The following is a 19271-nucleotide window of genomic DNA, read 5'->3' on the forward strand; positions in this document are numbered from 1 at the left end:
TGATTCAGACTGAGTCACCTTACTTCCTACTCTGGCATCTGTGGGACTGGCAGGTCCCCACCGTGACTCCCTGTTGAACCAGCTCTATGTCATACAGGGGAAATGGTGGAGACTTGGAAGGGGACCCCTAGTCACTCAGATTAATTCACCCTAACAGCTTAGTAATGAACCTGACTCCCCCCATTTCTAGTAGAGAAAGAGCCTGGCCTGGGGAAGACAGCAGGTCCTCAGCCACAGACTTCACGACTCTCCCTTCTTTTTCTTCACTGCCCACAGGAGAAATCTGACCTTAAAGAAAAGATTTTGGTTTTGTTTTTATTTGTTTGTTGTTGTTTGTTTGTTTGTTTGTTTGTTTGTTTGAGACAGGGTTTCTCTGTGTTGCTTTGGAGTCTGTTCTGGAACTTGATCTGTAGACCAGGCTGGGCCTCTAACTCTCAGAGATCCACCTGCCTCTGCCTCCCAAAGGCTGGGATTAAATGTTTGTGCCACCACCGCCCGGCTTAAAAATAATTTACTTATCTTTATTTTATATGCATTAGTATTTGGCTGCACGTAAGTCTGCGTGAGATCTTAGAATTACAGACCGGTGGGAATTGAACCTGGGTCCTCTGGTAGAGCAATCGATACTCTTAACCATTGAGCCATTGAGTCATCACTCCAGCCCAAAAGAAAAGGCTTTTTTGTTTGTTTGTTTTTTTGTTCTTTTGTTTTGTTTTTCAAGACAGGGTTTCTCTGTAGCTTTGGAGCCTGTCCTGAAGCTAGCTCTTGTAGACCAGGCTGGCCTAGAACTCACAAAGATCCGCCTGCCTCTGCCTGCCAAGTGCTGGGATTAAAGGCGTGCACCACCACTTTTTTTTTAAAGTGTTGAAAATCCAACCTAAGATCTCATGTATGAAAAGCAAGCCCCCCTACTGAGTTGCACCCACCACTCCAACTTGGCTTCTTCAAAGACACATGACAAGAAGTTGTCAAAGGTGGGACTGGAGCCCAGCGGTCCTAACATTGAACTTATTTAATGAGTACTGCACACCTAATCTCCTGGGTCAGGAGGTGGAGAGGGAGGACTCCCTACCCGCAGAACCCAAACCTGTTCAGACCCCCATTCCTTTCCTTTGTGCTGGCCCTGGATGGGACCGGCAGTTCAGAGCAGTAACTCCTTGTTCCACACAAGAGGCTCAGGGTTGTCATTTCCTTAGTAGATGAGACCTTAAGTTGTGGGGAAACCCAGTAGGCTTCCCCTGATAAGGACCTGACCTGTGCTGTCCCATGGGACTGTGGAATTCTGTTTCTTCAAAGACCCTTCCTTTCACAACTGGTCCCTGATCTGTCAGGTTCCCCTAGTGTACACGTGTGTGCGCACACACGCACACACACACACACACACACACACACACCAGGGGTCCCTCCCTCTTCCTGCTTGCCAACCTCCATCTCCCGCTCCTCAGCTCTTTGGCTGGGTAAGACTGTAGTCCTATGCTAGCCTTCCCCCGCACAGTCACGGAGCGCTTGATATGAGTGAGAGTCAGCTGAGACTCTGAATTTTACATTTAATCTAGTTTGATTTAATTTACATGTAAGTTATGCTATGCAGCCGGGCGTGGTGGCACATGCCTTCGGCTTCAGCCTCAGGGCTCACTCAGGAGGTTGGGGTGGGAGGGTTGCTGTAATTTCTTGGTCTGCCTAGTGAATTCCAAGCCAGCCAGGGCTATATCATGAGACTCCCTCTCAAAAAATGGACAAACAAAAAGTAACATACAATTTAATTGTTGGGAAACTTTTGTTATATTTAGGCCTACTTGGGCATACTTAACTTTTTCCCCCTCTTTCCTTCTGCTTTTTGACTTGGTTTTATTTATGTGTACATGTATGTTGGTGGGTCTGCCCTGTGAGTCCAGTGCCCTCAGAGGCCAGAAGAGGGCATTGGATCCCTTTAGGGCTAGTTACTAGTGGCTATGGTTATGAACCCCCAACTCCCCAACATGGGTGTTGAGAACTGAACTCTGGAAAAGCAGCACATGCTCTTAACTGCTGAGCCACCTCTCCAGACCCCTCATTTTTCTGTTTTTGTTTGTTTGAGACAAAGTCTCATGTAGCCCAGGCTGGTCTCAAGTTCATGTTCCTTTTGTCTCTACCTGCCGAAGGTTAGGATGGCAGGGGCCTGCCACCTCGCCCAGCTCTTGAGTCTGTTTTGAAAACGGGGTTGGTTCTTTTTTTCTGTTTGTCTCTTGTTGTTTGATTTGGTGTTTTGGTTTTTTGAGACAGGGTTTCTTTGTGTATCCCTGGCTGTCCTGGACTCACTCTGTAGACCAGGCTGGCCTTGAACTCACAGAGATCCACCTGCCTCTACCTCTCAAAAGGTGGGATTAAAGGCGTGAGCCATCACCACCAAGCGAGCTTTCTTTTATTAAACATATTTATTTATTTATTAAACTTTTTTATTGACCCATGGTGACATGAGACTAGTTTATATGCCAGATTAAGTAAAATAATCATTAAAGTGTAGTTGGACATTTTTAGGAGCTGCCAACCTGCACCTAAATAAAGACACGATGACTTTTACTATTAATTATGAATGTCATGTCTTAGTTTATTCCACGAGCTTTTTTAACTTAATTTAACCTGTTTTTATTCATCTTTGCTTTGCCTTGGGGCTTTTTACCTTTTTTTTTTTTTTGTATGCCCTACTGTTTGTGACTGGCTGATTGCCCCTGTCCTCTCCCCCCAGTCTCCCTGTAGTCTTTTTTTCTTTCTCCCTGAGCTTAGATTCCCCCTCCTACTTATTCTCCCTGCCCAGAAGCTTCACCTATACCCAGAAGCTCCACCTACACCTCCTCCCTCGAGATTGCTGTTCGTCTTTTTATTAGACCAAATCAGGTGTCTTAGGCAGGCAAGGTAAAACAGCAACACATCTTTACATAGTTGAACAAATGCAACACATCTTTGCACAATTAAACAAATATTCCACAGCATTAAAGTTAATTTTCTCTGAGGCAGGTATGACGGCTCACACCTACCTGTAACTGCAGCACCTTGGAGGGAGAGGAAGGAGGATTACCAAAAATTTGGGCAACAGAGCAAGACCCAATATCAAGCAAACAAATTAACTTCGCTTGATTCTACACTTGAACATGGGAAAAAATGTTCATGTATATAGCTTGCATTATATTTTGATTAGATGACATTTGCCTAAAAAGTGAGAATTTAGGCTCAGATCCTGGCTCTCTGCTCTTTAGTTCTGCAGCCAGCCTGTTGGGGAAGGAAAAGGACAGGTGGTTCCTCCCTGGCAGGGCTGCTCAGAGGTACAGGTGAGAGGTTTTTAAGCCTCCAATGTGGTGCCTGGCCTGCTGTCACAGCTCAGGACAAAATGCTGTCATTGTACCAGGACACTCTAAAGTGCAGATTGATGGAGCTCGGCAGCATCTCTCCAGCCTACCCAGTGAAGGCGCCCTGGGGATTTGGTGGAGAACAAGCTTAATAATGTCTCGATTCTCAGGATACTCCCACTCTCCAGTGGGAAGGAGAGCCACTGCTAAAAAAGGAGAGAGAGAGAGAGAGAGAGAGAGAGAGAGAGAGAGAGAGAGAGAGAGAGAAAAGACCCAGCCTAATTCAGGTGGAGAGAAAGAGAAACTGCTGGCTTTAGCTGGGACGGCAGGGGTGAAGAGGAGGTGTGGCGGCTCTCCAGGGACAGAGAACTGTTGAGCTCCACCCGAGGGTTCAGAAGCCAGCCAGGTGCAGCTCTGAGGAAGTGTGCAGGCAGCAGGAACAGCTGGCATAGTCAGCCCCTGCACCGGCTGCGCGTCCTCCACAGCCCACCGTCCACTTCATCCTTTTTGCTTCCAGTACTACTGGCCACTGTAGGGTCCTCACATTTAGGGAAACCTTGTCAAACGGCTCCCTGCTGTTCCCCCTCTTATCCATTCTGTACTTCCAGCTGCCCCCTGATGTCTCCCCTTCTTCCCTTCCTGCCCCTCTTCTAGGAGTTTCCCCGATGCTTGCTCTCCCCGTTGCTCTCTAGCTGGGATTCCTCTAGAAGAGTGAATATCTTGCTCTACTTCATCCAGGCACCCACCCCTCCCCCATTCCTCTTCCTGTTTCTAGGTCAGTCCTGCCTCTTCAGCAAGCTCGCCCCTCTCCTCCACCCGCGCCAGTGCTGGGTACTAAGCCTTGCCACCGCTAGACTCTGGGGACTCTGAGAGGCATGTCTGCCTAGGCAGAGTGGAAAATCCCTCCTTGGGGGGGGGAAGGGCTGTGGAAATTTCTTCAGGAACTCTTTTCCGACTTGGACTCCCCCCAAAAACCAATTAAGCATTTGCCCAGTGACCTGTAAGGTGGCCAGGGCTCTCTCTTCCTCTCCACCTCCACCCCAGACTGGGATCCAGGGAGGGTGACTAGAAGGGACTGGGGGTGGGGGTGACAGGACTGATGGACGGCCGGTGCAGCCTTCAGTCCAACCTTGTCTCAGAGTCACTTTGAGATGTCATCCGTCCTCTACGTTCGGAGGTGACGAAACAAGGTACAGTGATGAAATCAGACAAACCGCAGGGCATTCCTCTACGGGTCCAGGCTCTTGTTGTCATGTTTCTTGGGTTTCCTCACCTGTAAGATGGAGATAACAGTTGCAATAGCAACCGTGGAGGGCTGATGATTTGATTGGACTACAAAGTGACTGGTGAATATGAGTGATCCAGGCTCTGCAACCTGAGCTTGCTTCGGCACTCCCCACTCCCCGGCTGGCAGAACGCCCAGTTCCCAATCTCTGTCCTCCATGGGGCCTGTCCCCCAGCTCACTGTCAACTACGACGTCCCTAACATGCCTCTTATTGTAACTGTTTTGAAACATGTGCTGCCCAGGCTGACCTCAAATGCCTGCTCAACCTTCGGAGTAGCTGCCATTTTGCTGTTAGTGTTGTTTTAGGCAGGGTTACTCTGTGTAGCCCTGGCAGGACAAGAGCTCACTCTGTAGGCCAGGCTGCTCTTGAACTCAGAGATCTGCCTGCTTCTGCCTCCCCAGTGCCGGGATAAGAGGTGTGTGTCACAATGCCCCGTGGCTGAATTAAATTTTTAAAAGATTTATTATTTTTATTTATGTGTATATGTGTGTGCCTCTGTGAACTAGTGTGTGGCTCGTGTGTGCAGATGCCCTTGGAGGGGAGCAGAAAGCCTCAAACCCTTTGGAACTGGAGTTACAAGGGCAGTCATAAATCGACTGATGTGGGGGTTAGGGACCAAACTGGCTCCTCTGCAAGAACAATAAGCTTTCTTTTTTATTTTTTCTTGTTTTTTTTTGAGACTACTCTCCATGTAGTTCTGGCTGTCCTGGAACTTGCCCTGTAGACCAGGCTGGCCTCGAACTCACACAGATCCTCCTGTCTCTGCCTCCCAAATGCTGGAATTAAAAGTGTACGCCACCACTACCTAGCTCAGTAAGTGCTCTTAACTACTGAACCTTTATTTCAATGATAAATGTTTTGGCAAACAGAATCTCACTGTATAGTCCTGGCCTGGTACTCCCAGGGTACCAGGAATATGTAGTCTAAGGCAGTCTTAAACTCCTGTCCCTGCCTGCCAAGTAATAGGATTGTAGGCAAGTACCATGAGGCCTTGCTGGGTTTTTTGTTTGTTTGTTTGTTTGTTTGTGGTTGTTTGTTTTGTCTGAGGCAAGATCTTCCAGCATCTTAGGCTTTGTAGCCCAGGATGGCTTCCTTGAAATTCTGGTTCTACCACTCTGTCCTGAGTGCTGAGATTAATATATTTTTTTAAAAAAGATATAATTTTATTATTTTTAAAATCATATGTGTGTGTCTCAGTGTGGACATGTGCAGAAAGTGCGGGTGCTTGAGGAAGTCAGTGCCTCAGGATCACGCTGTAGCTGCTGTAGTTGGAGTTATTGCTGCCCTAAACAGTCATGAGCTATGAGTTATAGTTATGAGCTGCCCTGTGTGGGTGCTGGGAACTGAACTTGGGTCTTCCTCAGAAGTTGCACATATTACTCACCTCCGAGCCTTCTCTCCAGCCTTGCTTTAAAGACTTTTAAGCACTCCACACTTTCGGAACGCTTTTTTCTTAGGCACTTCAGCACAGAGAGACAGTGGGTACCATTTTGTCCTCTTGTGCCCTACCCGCCATTTTGCTTGTAGCTGTGTGTGTGTGTGTGTGTAAGAGATAGTGTGGGGAGCAGGGATGAAGTCGATGACACCAGCTTTTAAAGGTTCCTGCTCCCTCTGTCTTCCTCATGGAGCGCCTCACAGATCCGTTCAGTTGTTCACAGCTCGAATAAGTGAGCGCTGCCATGAAACAGCCTTCCAGCAGCCTCCAACTTCACGGCCATTTCCATGTGGCCACAGGCTGCCCCAGATGCCTTCACGAGCTGCCCTGACTGGCATGGAGATGGAGAGTCCTCATCAGGTCCCCAAGGTAGAGTGTTCGGTTGAGCGTCCTGCTGTCTAATACATGACTCCTTCATAAAAAGCCCTCATTTGGGGATGATTACATGTCCTCTAACAACCTATTGTGCCGTTCTTATGTCTGTGCCAGGGTTCCCTTGGTCTTTCCCCGGATCCTCCAGCAGTACTGGCCACCTCCCGTGGCGCAGACACAACTTATCTAAGGTCACCTGAGCTGGAAGGCCTGGATAGTGTGGGGTGCACGGAAAGTTTGGGAGGTCAGAGACCACTTTTCCTAGGAGAGCCCTAAACATATGCTCCCTGAGCCACTTTGGACCTCAGCATTTCCTTCCAAACCACAAGGTAAAATGAAAGTTACATGCCTAACTCGGAAGGCAAGGCTGTCTGAGTAGGTGCCCCCAAAATGATGTTTTCTATGAGAACCTCTTAAGGTTAGGTTGAGGAATAAAGCTCAATGATCAAGCATATGCTTAGCATGTGTGAGATCATGGGTTCAATCCCCAGGATGGTAGTTTGCGTGAGAATGGCCTCCATAGGCTCATATGTTTGAGTACTTGGTTCCCCTCTTAGCAGAACTGTTTAGGAAGGATTAGGACGTGTGGCCTTGTTAGAGAAGGTGTGTCACTAGGAGTGGGCTTTGAGGTCTCAAAAGCCCACACCATTCCCAGCTATCCATCTCTCTCCTCCTCCTCCTCTCTCTCTGCCTTGTGCTTGTGTCTCAGGATATAAACTCTCAGTTACTGACTTCAACGCCATGCCTGTTTGCCAGCGGCCATATTCCCCACTATGATGGTCATGGACTAAACCCATTGCTGCTGTGAATCTCAAATTAAATGTTTTCTTTTCTTACTTGCCTTGGCCATGGTGTCTTATCACAGCAAATAAACAAGTTAAATAGGACACCCAACACCAATAGACCACAAGGGCCAACACAGTATTACTATTCGTATTATTATTATATTTTTTGTTTTTCAAGGCAGGATTTCTCTGTGCAGCCCTGACTGTCCTGGAATTCAATCTGTAGACCCGGCTGGCCTCAAACTCAGAGATCTGCCTACTTCTGTCTCTGAGTGCTAGTTCCCTGGAACCAGTGTCACCAAGATGTCTTCTAAAACCCCAGGCTCAGACCTTTCTAGTGGCTTCTGCCAGGGATGTGGCCCCTCTACTTTTTCTTTAAAACCCAGAAAGAACTACAGCCCTTCCCAGGCTCTCCTCTGCCTCCCCCATCCCTACCTCTCACAATGGGCCACCACCACTCAGCTTCAAATGCAGTATTATTTGAGACTGTTTCGAAAATACTGACATTTGGAAAGATGTTGGAGGAAAGCAAGAGCAGAGCAGAGAGCCAAGGAGTTCTTGGGAAAGGACCCTTGCTCTATAGCCAGCCCCAGCACGCTCAAACCCAGAACTGGATTTTCCTCTGCCCATGGTGGACCCCAGTGACGTCCTCTTTAGAGTCATTTCCCAATAATGTCACTTCACAGATCACAATGATCAAGAGATTCGTTCAGTTTATCTGCTACAAAATGTCTGAGTCAGGGTCTGAACCCAGATCTCATCAATTCTAAACCATGTGGCCCTAGCCACAAAGGACAAGACCTCCTCCAAGACTCGAAGCCTTTAAGGAGCTGGAATTAGGCTCAGCTAGCAGGGCGATTGTCTAGCATGTGTAAGGCCCTGGATGCAATCCCCAGCACAAAAGCCTTGAGTCTGTACTAGTTCCCTAAGCTGGGTAGCAGGCATACTGAACAACTTGTGCTTCTCCCCTTTCTCCTCACAAGGCTGAGGCTGGGAGGATCTAGTGTTCCCTCAGCCTAGGGAAGCGGGTAGCTGCAGACTCTGACACTATACACCGGAGGAACCTAAGAGCACCCTACAGGGTTGGGATGTAGAACAAGCAGATACAATGACATCTAGGACTGCCAAGATTTCTACATGGTCATTGTGAGAGGTGGGGGTGGGGGAGGCAGAGGAGAGCCTGGGAAGGGCTGTAGTTCTCTCTAGGTTTAAAAAAAAAAAAAGCAGAGAGGCTACATCCCTGGCAGAAGCCACTAGAAAGGTCAGAACCTGGGGTTTTAGAAGAAGGCATCTTGGTGACACTGGTTCCAGGGAACCAGTCCTTCTTCCCACCTCCATTTGACCAGCTTCAGAGAGGAAGGGCCTACCGAACCATCCCACTCAGGCCTGGAGATCCCAAGGCAGGGGAGGGGCTGGCCAGTTTTTCTTGCTCCTGCTTGGGGACCAGGAGCACAGAAGAGCAAGCTATGGCTCAGTCTCAGTTTCTCAACAGTGCCTGTCAGTTGAAAGGGGGTGCTGGGCTGCACCCTCAGGCTGAGCATGGGTCAGCCTTTGTCCGTTCTCCATGTGTAAGATAATCCAGAACACCCCTGCCCTACCCACCCCTCCCAGGGCAGCTATCAAGAGGGGCACTAAGATGGGTGAGGACTTTCCTGAAAGCTGTGCACCTTTTTCTTTGTTATCTTTTGTCTGTTCTCTCTCTCTCTCTCTCTCTCTCTCTCCCCTCTCCTCCCCCCCCACTTTCCTTGCTTTATTTTATTTTGGAGAAGTAGAATCTATGTTGCTAAAACTGCTCCCAAACTCATTATGTAGCTCAGGCAAGTCTAGAACTTACTACATAGGTCAGAATGGCCTTGAATTCATGCCAACCCTCCTGCCTTTGCCTCCCAAGTGCTGGGATTCCAGGTGTACACTTATAACCCAGGTTCGTTCATTTCTGGGAATTAGCCCTGCAGGATCTATGAAAGAGACAGGGGCCTCCTTGGCTATCCCAAAAGGTCAGGTCCTGGATGGAATCCCTGAGGAAAACAGATTTTAGTCTGTTCCTTCAACTGGCTGGAGGGATCCGGTTTTCCTTTGTGGTTTGTGGGAGAGCTGGAGATCCAATCTAGGGCCGTGTATCTCCACACTGAGATACACGGCCAGCCTGAGGGGTCTATTTTAACTTGGCTCTCTGAATGGGGAATGGGTTTAACATCGTGAGCTGCTTTCCAGACTTGGGCCTTTCAAGCCTGTCTGCGTTCAGGAAGAGGAACAAAGAAAGCGATAAAGCTCCAAAAGCCAATTGGAGTGGGTGGACCCTGGAGTCCAGAAGTGAGAAAGGCCTTGGTTTTCTTGGCCCAACGCCAACATTTCTGATAAGGAACTCAAATCCAGCCCATTGTCTGATTGGGCCCTTTCTCTGGCAAGAAAGTTAGGGGTCACCCTAGTCATCCTCAGCCATTGTATGTTGGAGATTTTGCTCCTGCCTAGGCCACATCTCCTGAGCTTAGGTTCTTTGAGAACTTTTGAGTTCTAGTGAGAACTTTGAGCTGAACTGTCCTTTTGAAACTTCTCTCAGCCTTTTTATTCCCAGAGATAGTCATACTCCCGGTCTGTGCACCAGATCAACCTAGACTTTCCTCATAGTTAAGGGCCTTAGGCTCTGGAGGCTGCGACCCCGCCTTCATCTGGAGAGCCAGGTAACCCTCTTTATGCAGACTCTGCCTTCCAGGGAGGTCTGACTCATCCCTCACTCTCAGGTGCTTTCCACCACATTCCCCTAGTTAGCCCCAGCCAGCGGAGTTGAGGGAGCCTAGGTTCTTGGCCCTGACGGCACAGTCCACATACCTGTTACCAGCTTGGCAGGTAGCCCAGGAAGGGGTCAGGCACACACAGTGGCCCCTAGAATCTGACAAAACTTGTCTTTACCGCCCACCCCTTTCCTAGTTCATTCATGGTACTGACGAGACTCAAGTGTTTTAACAAACATGTTTATTAGAAAAGTAAAAATATTGCATAGGTCTTAATACTTGAACATCAAGTGTATTCATGAACTGTGAGTATCTTCATGTAAACAGTTCTAGATGGAAGACCCAGGCGGCACTCCTCTGGGGGAGGGGTTCCAGCCCCCCACTCCCCTCAGCTCCATCCCCTCACAGTTCAGTCCTCCAGTCCACGGCAGGGGATAAGCTGGACAGAAGCTCCCAGGTGTTTTTTAATTTTTTTTCAAGTGTCAAAGATCCCAAACGATCCTCACACCCACCCTTCGTACTCTTACATTCATGCGTCTGTAAGATAGCTGCCTCAAACAGGTCAGTAGTGAAGCTCCCGTCCCCCAAAAACAAAAGCTACGAAACAAACGACAAACACACTTGGTCCTTTCAGACCCCGCGTTACAGACTATCTCCGAGACCTACCCCCCCCTCCCTCAGCACACACCCCCGGCAGAGGCCAGTGCAGACCGGCTGCCCTTCTGGCTCTGTCACACTACCGCTGTTGTAACTGTCAGTAATAATAATAATTAAAAAAAAAGGTACATGCTACATACACATCCAGCCGGAAGCCTGTGTGGCCCCTAAGCCTTTGTTTCCATGCTACAGTACTAAGGGGCATGCGCCCCAACAGGGAGCCACCTGCACACTACCTAGAGACCTTCCTTGACACTTCCTTCTCCCACCAGGCTCTGCGCCCCTCAGGTGGCTATGGTCAGTTTTCTAACACAGGCGTTATAGTCCTTCAGTCCTTGCCTGCTGGTCTCCACCACGAAAGTTTTCTGTCTCGAGGGGGGCAGTGTGCCCCCCCCCCCCAGGACGGAGTTCAACACTCTTCGATGAGCAGCTGTTCGGAGCTGTAGAGTTTCTTCTTGATGACTCTGAAGCCGGTGCTCAGCGTCAGGGACTGGCTGTAGCCAGGGACCAAGGAAGAGTTGGCCGAACTCAACAGGCCCTGGATCTTGGGCCAGAGGCGAGAGTCAAGGCGCAGCACCAGGGTCAACTGAAAGGTAGGCACCAGGCTGGGGTCGAGGGCCAGCTGAGCCACACTGTGGCAGCTCTTGCCTTGTTCCACACAGACGTCCAGCAGTGCCCCCCGCAGGCCGCACGGCTCGCTGTAAGCCAGGCGCAGGAGTTCCTTGCCCACCTGGCTCACCAGCTGGCTTGGCATCAGCAGGCGCGCAGGGCGCCGCGAGCCCAATCGTGCCTGGGACAGGCTCTCCTGCAGCAGCTGCATCAGGTTGGCACACAGATGCTCATCCTCGGGGTCGCTGAGTAGCTCAAAGTCGGGCAGCGACACCCCGTCCAGGTATGAGGAATCTGAAAGAGAGAACACAGGGAACGGTATTAGAGGGGCTTCCACAGGAACTGTACCGGCGGGGGAAGTGCAATTTTGCTAATAAAACAGCGTTCCTTCCCACTCCCTGCCTCAGTTTCTAAGACCCAGATTCGTGTCTTCTAACCCCGGAGTTATCTGATTCGCGTGGTGGGATGGAAAGCCAAGGTGACTGGCTTTGATCTGGTACAGCTCGGTTTGTTCCCACCTCCCGGGCCCCCTCGAGTCGAGTACCGCACCCGCTCACTGCTCACCTTCCTCCGGCCCGAAGCCACTGTTGCTGCTGTCCAGGGACTCACAGTCCGAGCTCTCCAGGCTCGCGCAGCGGTCAAGGCCCTCTTCTCGGGCCGCAGACCCCCAGGCGGAGCGCGGTGGCCGGTCAGTGGCTGGAGTTCCGGACGAAGACGAAGAGGAGGACGACGAGAAACGATCCCAAAGGCTAGGCATGGTGAGGTCAGACGCCAGGACGCTGGCTGCTGAGCTTTGGGTAAGGGAGCGCAGAAGACGCTGAAAGACAAGAGGGACAAGGATCTCGCGTCAGTGTCGGCGCTGCACAGGATTGAGGGCGCTGGGGCCCCAACAGCCGAGGTCACCCCCCGACGAGATGTGCACACCCGGGAGGGACACTCACCTGCTAGCGCGGTCAGCGAGGACTGTGGACAAGCGAGCCCTGTCTCTCGAAGGGTGAGCGAACTGATGCTAACCCCCGATCAGTGCCTGGGCCTGTCCCTTCGAAACCTCCCGCACCTCCCCCTGCCCGCTGCGATCCCTAGCACCAGCGAGCAGCAGCCTATAAGGCCTCTCGCGGAGAGGCCGCGCCCCCTTCAAATCGCAGCCCAATGGGGATCCGGGAGTGTGGCCCACTTCAGCCAATGGGCTCCTGGAGCACGTTCGCAACGTTCTCTCCTGCCTGGTGACAGCGGCCTGGCTCCGCCCCCACGAAGCCCCAGAACCCTGCTGGCCGAACCTCTCCGCCCTCCCCTAAGCCGCGGCCACACCCCCTTTCTGGAAGGGAATGGAAGCGGCTTTCGGCAGCTGCCAAGGTCCCTGAGGGCGCTCGCGGCAGGGGAGGATCAAGGAAAGACTTGTTTATTATAGGGTCGCGTTGCTGGGGGGGAGGGGACAGCCCGTGGCTACCCTGGGATGAAGTTAGGGGACCTGAAGCAGCGATGAGCCGGGGAGACAGGTACCCCCAGTATCTAGCTCTCCAGTACTGGGCACACAAGTGGATGCTCGTGGGACCGTGGGCGCGGCGGCAGACGTTATCCCGCTGTCCCGCGAGCATCAATCTCATGCTGTCTTTCCTGGCGACACGCGATGGACATTTGATGATAGGTCCAAAGACAAGGCAACTTGGTCTGGCAGCCTCCTCGAACCCCATCAGTCTTCCTGTTACTCTATAGCCCCGGGGGATGGGTTTATGAGGTCGCCAGTGCTCTCCCGTGCGACGTTGTCCACAAGCAGAGGGTTTGGAAGGGGTTAGAATTCACGGACTCAGATTCATAGCGCCTGATCCACGGCCAGAGAACAAGGACTCACATCAAGAAAACACACTGATCAACCCTTAGGGACAGGCCACTGCGGGGCCAATGCCTTCCTGCCTTCCTAGCCCGCTGCCGCAGAGCCCCTGGTGTCCGCCGGGTCCTAAAATCCCTCTTAGGCTTTGTGGGTTGTTTTTTGTTTTTTGTTTTGTTTTTTTTTTTAAGACACTGAGAGTTCAATGGAACCCAGGGCCGAGATCTTTGGAAAAGCCCAAGTGCAATAGCCATCAGGGGTTTCGTCATTCAAGCGAGGCAACAGGAAATCTAGGCTGGCAGCGATGCTCGAGGGCTAATAGTGAGTGCTTAGGATGGGAGGAGATTCAGACGGACTCGACTTTTTTTTTTTTTTTTCTAGCCTTATCAGTGTAGGACACCGGGACCCTGATGGAAGAAAAACCAAACTTACATCAGACACTCTCGCCCGGAGGGCAGGAACCAAACCAGATCAGACAGGCGAGTATCGAATCGCTACAGGGCAGGTTTGCTTGTTACACGTGACACTTGCCAGGGAAGTCTGGCCACTGTCCTTTCCAGCCCCACCTCCCACTTACCAATTTTATCTTTTTGGCAGTCACACGGTCTGGAACTCACTACCTAAACCAGATTGGCCTTGAACTCACAGAGATTCTTTTGCTTTTGACTCCCGGGTGCTGGGATTAAAGGCATGAAACATGCAACATAGCTCCTATCACCAATATTTTAAAAATTAAAATTAAGAGCCTGAGTTTTAGAACAGCCAGGTCATATAACTGCAAAAGGACCAGAATATAAGGTCTGCCACATCCACTCTCATTTTACAGGTGAGAGAACCCCTCAGAACACATTAATGGACAATTCCCCTAAGAGGGTGGGATGGGCTCAGATTAGGAGACACAGTCAAAGACAGCTGCAGAATAAAGTACTGTGTTTGCCTCTGAGACTCCCAGACCTAAGCGCAAGCTTTTTTTCCTGACATTTAGATCTGCCACTTGCTCGAGGACATTGGATGGGGTGGTGAGATGAAATGCTTCCGCGGGAGAAGGTGACATCATCTGGTAATGCCTTTCACGGAGGGAGAGAGAGCTGGGGCCTGTGAGTGAATCTTCCCGCTGCCAGGGAGAAAGGAGAAAGAAATCAATGGACCAGCAGGGCACCCATTCCTCCTACCTGGCTGAGCCCATTGGAGATAGGCTATGGACGCTTTTTTCTTCTTCACCATTTTTTTTTTTCTATGCTGGGGATGAACCCAGTGATTCAGGCATGCTAGGTACAACTCTGCCACCGGGCCACATCTCCATCCTCCCCTTTCCCCCTCCTCCCTCTTCTCTTCTTTTACTTTTTTTTTTTTGATTAAAAAAAAAGAAGTTTTTCACAAAAATATGACATATTGCCTCAAGAAAAACAGTTTTTCTTTAAAATGAATATTGATAAACAAAAGAATTCCTGTCCAGTTTGGAAAGGGGTTTATTTGAATTCACCCATTCATCCAACAGGTAACCATCATGGGCTATGTAAGCATTTTTGGGGTTTTTTCTTTCTTTCTTTCTTTCTTTTTTTTTTTTTTTTTTTTTTTTTTTTGGTGTCTATGTTTTGAAACAGGGTCTCATGTATTCCAGGCTGGCTTAGAACTTGATATGACCTCTTGAATTTCCCCAAGTGCTGGGATTACAGGCATGCATCATGAAGACTGGTTTGTGCTACAGAGGCGATCAGATGGAACCCAGTATTCTGTCCATACTAGGCAAGCGCTCTGACCAAGCCACATTCCAGCCTCAGTCTTGCTGTGAATAAAACACTGTCCCTCGAGCGGGAGAGGGTTGCCTTCACCAGCACTGGGTAATTCCGTGGGGTTTGTTACTGTTGCTTTGGTTTTCCAGGGGCTGGGATATTGGTCGAAAAGGTGGCGGCCCCACACATGTGAAGCTCTGGGTTGCATCCTCACAAGGACAAAACCTACACAAATCAAGTGTGTGGTGCACCTTGGGAGGTGGAAGTAGGAAGATCAGAAGTTCAGGTTCATGCATACTAGGCTACACAGAGAATTCACGACCTTCTCTCTCTCTTTTTTTCTTTTTTGGTTTTTTGAAATTGGGTTTCTTTGTGTAGCCTTGGCTGTCCTAGAACTACCTCGGTAAACTGGGCTGATCTTGAACTCACAGAGACCCACCTGCCTCTGCCTCCCCACATGCTGAGATTAAAGGTGTGCAAGGTGTGCACCACCTTCACCACACAAGACCTTGCCTTAAAAAAAAAAAAAAGGAATTTGGCCTGGAGTGATAACTGGATAACTCAGCTGTGAGGAGTACTTAACTGGCTTACAGAGGACCCCAGTTCTGTCCCCAGCTCCCATATTGGGCAATCTACAACTACCCAGAACTCCAGCTCCAAGGTAATCTGATAATTTATACACATATTTTAAAATAATAAAAGTACATTTTAATTTTTTCCAAAAATGCATGTCTTTTTCCAGGTCAGAGGACAACTCAGGAGAACCGGTTCTCTTCTTCCTCCACTCCATGTGTTCCAGAGACTGGACCCCAGTTCACAGGCCTGGCAGCAAGCATTTTTGCCCCTGGAGCCATCTCAACGGCCCCAAGAAATCGTCTTGGTTTTTGTTGGGGATTTTATTCAGCATTTGATTTTATTTTACACCATGGGTTGAACCCAGGGTTTCTCACACCTTAGGTGTGTGCTCTTACATTGAACCATAATACCAATCAGAAGGCTTGTTTTTTTAAAAGTGATGAAAAAAAAAAGGATTAAGAACCTAGCCGTGAAGATGTTTTTTAGACTATTTTCAGACTAGGAGAGGGTGGATAAAGAGATTCCCCTACAAGGAGGCCTGACAGAGGCCTGTAGTGGACAACTGCTTGATATGTCAGGGAACAAGATCCATTACTACCTGTTCAGAGAATGTTTGAATCTAGAATGGGGCTTTTCTGACCATTGGCCCCTCTGGGGAACTGGGGTGACTTCTCCCCAGTTCTATATGCTAGCTTCTGAATCAGGACCCATCCAGAGGCCATAACTTTGCAATTACTATTCCCCTCCCCTTGTCCCCTGGCTGTGGAGAGTTGGGCTTGCCTGGGCATGCTTCCCCCGGCACCCCCAGCCCAACCCTTAGGTTTCTTCTTCCCTTTTGTCTTCCCAACTAAAAGCTGGAGGGCAGTGTTCTGCCCATCTTAATACCCGTTAGCCAGCACTATGCTAGGCCCACAGGAGAATTCCAGGGCGTCCCCCCGACTGAATGAATGTTTGGATGGATCCGTGGACAGTTAAATGAAATGAAAAGACAGCATTCCCAGAATTACACGGATGTATAATGGAGATCCCAGGATCGGGCTGGGTGTGCAGAGGGGCTCTTCAGAAGACTTCCATGTCACCTTTCCAGCCCCTTTGCAACTCAAGCTGGGCACAGGCAGAATAGTCCTCTTCCTCAGGTGGGGGATGGGAGCCCCACTCAAGGACAGCCTGGGTCTTCCACCAGGAGTGCAGCATCCCTAGGCAATGGGCAACCAATCACCCAAAGGCATAGAGCCGATCTAGGAACTCTTGAAAAGCAGAGTTTTTCCTTTAAGTACCTCAAAATACTTGACAAGATTTTTATTTATTTCTTTACGTCGGAGCTGGGAATGGATCCCATGGCCTCACATAGGCTAGGCAGGCGCTCTTACCACTAACAGACACCTCCAAAGGAAAGCATGTTTTAAAAGTCGAGGTGAGAGTCTTATCTAAAGTGAATCGCTTCAAGCTGAACAAATAGCACATTCAAAATGTTGTGCAACTACCTCCTCCACTGGTTTCCAAACATCTCTATGGCTCCAAAGGAGACAGGTACCAATCCATCACTATCTCTAAAACACCTACGAAGCTTAAGATCCCTGTCAGGTGTGGGCCGTCAGCGGGACCTCTTTGTTCAGCTATAGAAATGTCATTCCCATCAGAGTCTCATTTGCATGTGTCATCAAGGAGTCCTGCTCCGGGGAGACAATTCTCATGTGCACACAGCGCACAACAACACAACACGCACCCTGCTCTGCGGAGATGGCCTTAGTGGAGAGGTGGCTGGAAGTGGGTTAGCTTCACATCTTGGGTGACTTGCACCTCTGGAGTTGGCAATCGGGCCCCACACCCCAGTCTCTGTGGCCAGAGCCATGACCATGTAGAATAGATGCCTCACCATTGGTTGCGCTCTGTTCCCGTGGGACCCACCAGAGCCTGCAATTTAAAGTCCGTGAGCACTCACTCCTGGCCACCTGCCCCTCCCTCGGCAGGCGGTGCCTGTCCCAAGCACCAGTTCCCAGGGCCTCAGTCTGGCAAGTCGCCCCAGTCGGGTTTGGGAAGTTAAACCAGATCTTGGGGTGGTGGTGTGAGTCTGGGAACCCCACAATTCAAGATGAAAATCCCTGAAGACCAGCAGGGTTGTCTCTACTCTTGAGCTGGCAGTGGCTTCCTCAGCTCACTGGAAACTTCAGGGATATACTAAGTGGAGGTAGCCAGAGAACAGAAAGCCTCCCGGTGGTGGGGGGAGAGGGTGGAGTGGTAACTGGTGGAGACAATAAGCCTGCAACTGTGTTCCCAAAGACTTCTCTGGCTCGTTTACTTAAAACAACAACAAACAGCTTGGTCAGAATAGCAAGATTGTAGATGCACCTGGCCCACTGGAGGGTTGTGAAAAGCTGTTGACAGCTCACAACACAAGACTTCAAGCAGGATTTTGATTGTTCTAAGGGAGTGTTAAAAACCCAGCGGGAGGCTTTTTGCAAATGAAGCTGCTTTTTGAAATGGAAATACTGACAATACAATATAGTACAGCTATTGAAAACAGCTTTTAAAATCTTATCTAGAAAGTACACTCCAAGGAAAAGGCACAGCGCCCCTCTACACCCCAGCCCAGAGAGCCCATTAATCCTTCCATCCCCAAGGGGCTTTTGAGTCTGATTAACTCTTAGGGGCTGAGGGTGCTGCTCAGAAATACAGCATGTGTTTAGCATGCACACAGTTCTGGGCTCAATCCCAGCATCACACACAAAAACAACGAAAGGGATTTGGCGTGGGTGGGGGGCTTACAACGTATAGTATAGATAGGCACTCCTCCCTCCAAACTCTGTTTAGATGGGGTGGGGTCCATTGGGGTCCTTCTGTACAAGTGATTCCAGGCAGTTTTGTGCTCTTCCCTACATATCTGCTGACCTCTGGGGAAGAAGGGCAGGGAGGGCCTGGGATGGAGGCTAGGCTGGCTTCTCAGCCAAGCCAAGCCTCTCTGTGGGGGCAGGGTGCTCTGCCAGGGATGGGTGAGGGCATACAGCTGCAAAGACAAGGCCTACATGTGACAACAGTGAGCTCACAGATGGCCAGTTCTGCCAGGGTCCTGAGTTTCACAAGATGTCATTTCCTCTGGAGACAGGGCAGAGGCGATGGGGACCCCACAAAGGGCTGGCTTCATAAACCGGTCCTGTTGAGGGCCAGAGAGATCTTGAGAGTTGGGAGGGTGGGTTCAGGATTCTGCCAGACTATTCCAACAGAAGCAAAGACCCGGACAGCCGCGGTGCGGCCCACCCATCTTTTCATTTCCTGCCAAGCTGGAGCAGAGGATCTTAGGGACTCAGCTAGCCTCGGAACTCCAGGACAGCATCTCTTTTCTCCTTCACCTGCCCATCCCAGTGACTCTCATTATCCAACCTTCTACCAGCTTTGTAGGACCCTTCTCCCATCCTGGGTCTGAACTCTTACGAAGAAAGAAAATTATAGAGCTGGGGAGGGCTAGGCAGTCCCTTCCCTAGTAAGCCCCTAAAGACTGGGCTAAATACTCTCCATTTCCTGCAGCCAGTGGAGGTTGTGGGGTACTGGACCAGGAGTGCGGCCACCCTTCAAGGCTGTTTGACTGCTAAGGATGATGGGAGTTATTCTGGGTATACCCCTGGTACAGATCCCAGGAGGCGTAATATGACTTTGTTATAAATGTTACAACATCGCATTCTGTTACGTTGTTGATCTATATTAATATAAGTGATAAACTTTACTGACTACATTATTTAAGTTGTGTGTGAGTGTGTGTGTGTGTGTGTGTGTGTTAGCATCTAGAGATCACAGGACAGCTTTCTGGAGTTGGTTCTTTTTTTTTAAAAAAAACAACTTTATTTAACTTTATTTCATGTGCATTGGCATAATGATGTCAAATTCTCTTGAACTGGAGCTACAAACAGCTGCGAGCTGCCATATGGTTGCTCGGAATTGAACC

The 19271-nt window shown here is 49.7% G+C and overlaps 1 protein-coding gene and 1 long non-coding RNA gene across 4 annotated transcripts; one reads left to right on the forward strand and one right to left on the reverse strand.

Moving 5' to 3' along the window:
* Nucleotides 1–10158: 10158 nt before the first annotated feature.
* Ddit4 (DNA damage inducible transcript 4) lies at nucleotides 10159–12296 on the reverse strand. Its single transcript, XM_048451734.3, has 3 exons — nucleotides 12142–12296; nucleotides 11765–12017; nucleotides 10159–11494 (listed from the first exon to the last, which is right to left on the reverse strand). Exons 2-3 carry the CDS (start codon nucleotides 11955–11957, stop codon nucleotides 11001–11003), a joined length of 687 nt encoding a protein of 228 aa, XP_048307691.1. The 5' UTR covers nucleotides 11958–12017; nucleotides 12142–12296; the 3' UTR covers nucleotides 10159–11000.
* A 165-nt stretch (nucleotides 12297–12461) lies between these two features.
* Nucleotides 12462–19050, forward strand: LOC125411534 (uncharacterized). Of its 3 annotated transcripts, none has more exons than XR_015735470.1 (4): nucleotides 12462–13504; nucleotides 14011–14866; nucleotides 15137–15419; nucleotides 15501–19050. It is a non-coding gene; the product is annotated as an uncharacterized LOC125411534 (long non-coding RNA). The 3 variants fall into 3 exon arrangements; XR_015735471.1 differs by having other exon boundaries at nucleotides 12462–12866; nucleotides 13407–13504; nucleotides 14011–15419; XR_007235351.3 differs by having other exon boundaries at nucleotides 14011–15419.
* Nucleotides 19051–19271: the final 221 nt, after the last annotated feature.

The sequence above is a fragment of the Myodes glareolus genome, chromosome 18 (genome assembly GCF_982192425.1).
Source record: "Myodes glareolus chromosome 18, mMyoGla1.1, whole genome shotgun sequence".
NCBI classification, from domain to species: domain Eukaryota; kingdom Metazoa; phylum Chordata; class Mammalia; order Rodentia; family Cricetidae; genus Myodes; species Myodes glareolus.

Bases quoted from the DNA above. Each gene is read 5' to 3' on its own strand.
- Ddit4 (XM_048451734.3), bottom strand. From the start codon at position 11,957: ATGCCTAGCCTTTGGGATCGTTTCTCGTCGTCCTCCTCTTCGTCTTCG. The intron at 11,495-11,764 runs GTGAGCAGTGAG...TCTCTCTTTCAG, and splicing joins TGGCTTCGGGCCGGAGGAAG to ATTCCTCATACCTGGACGGG.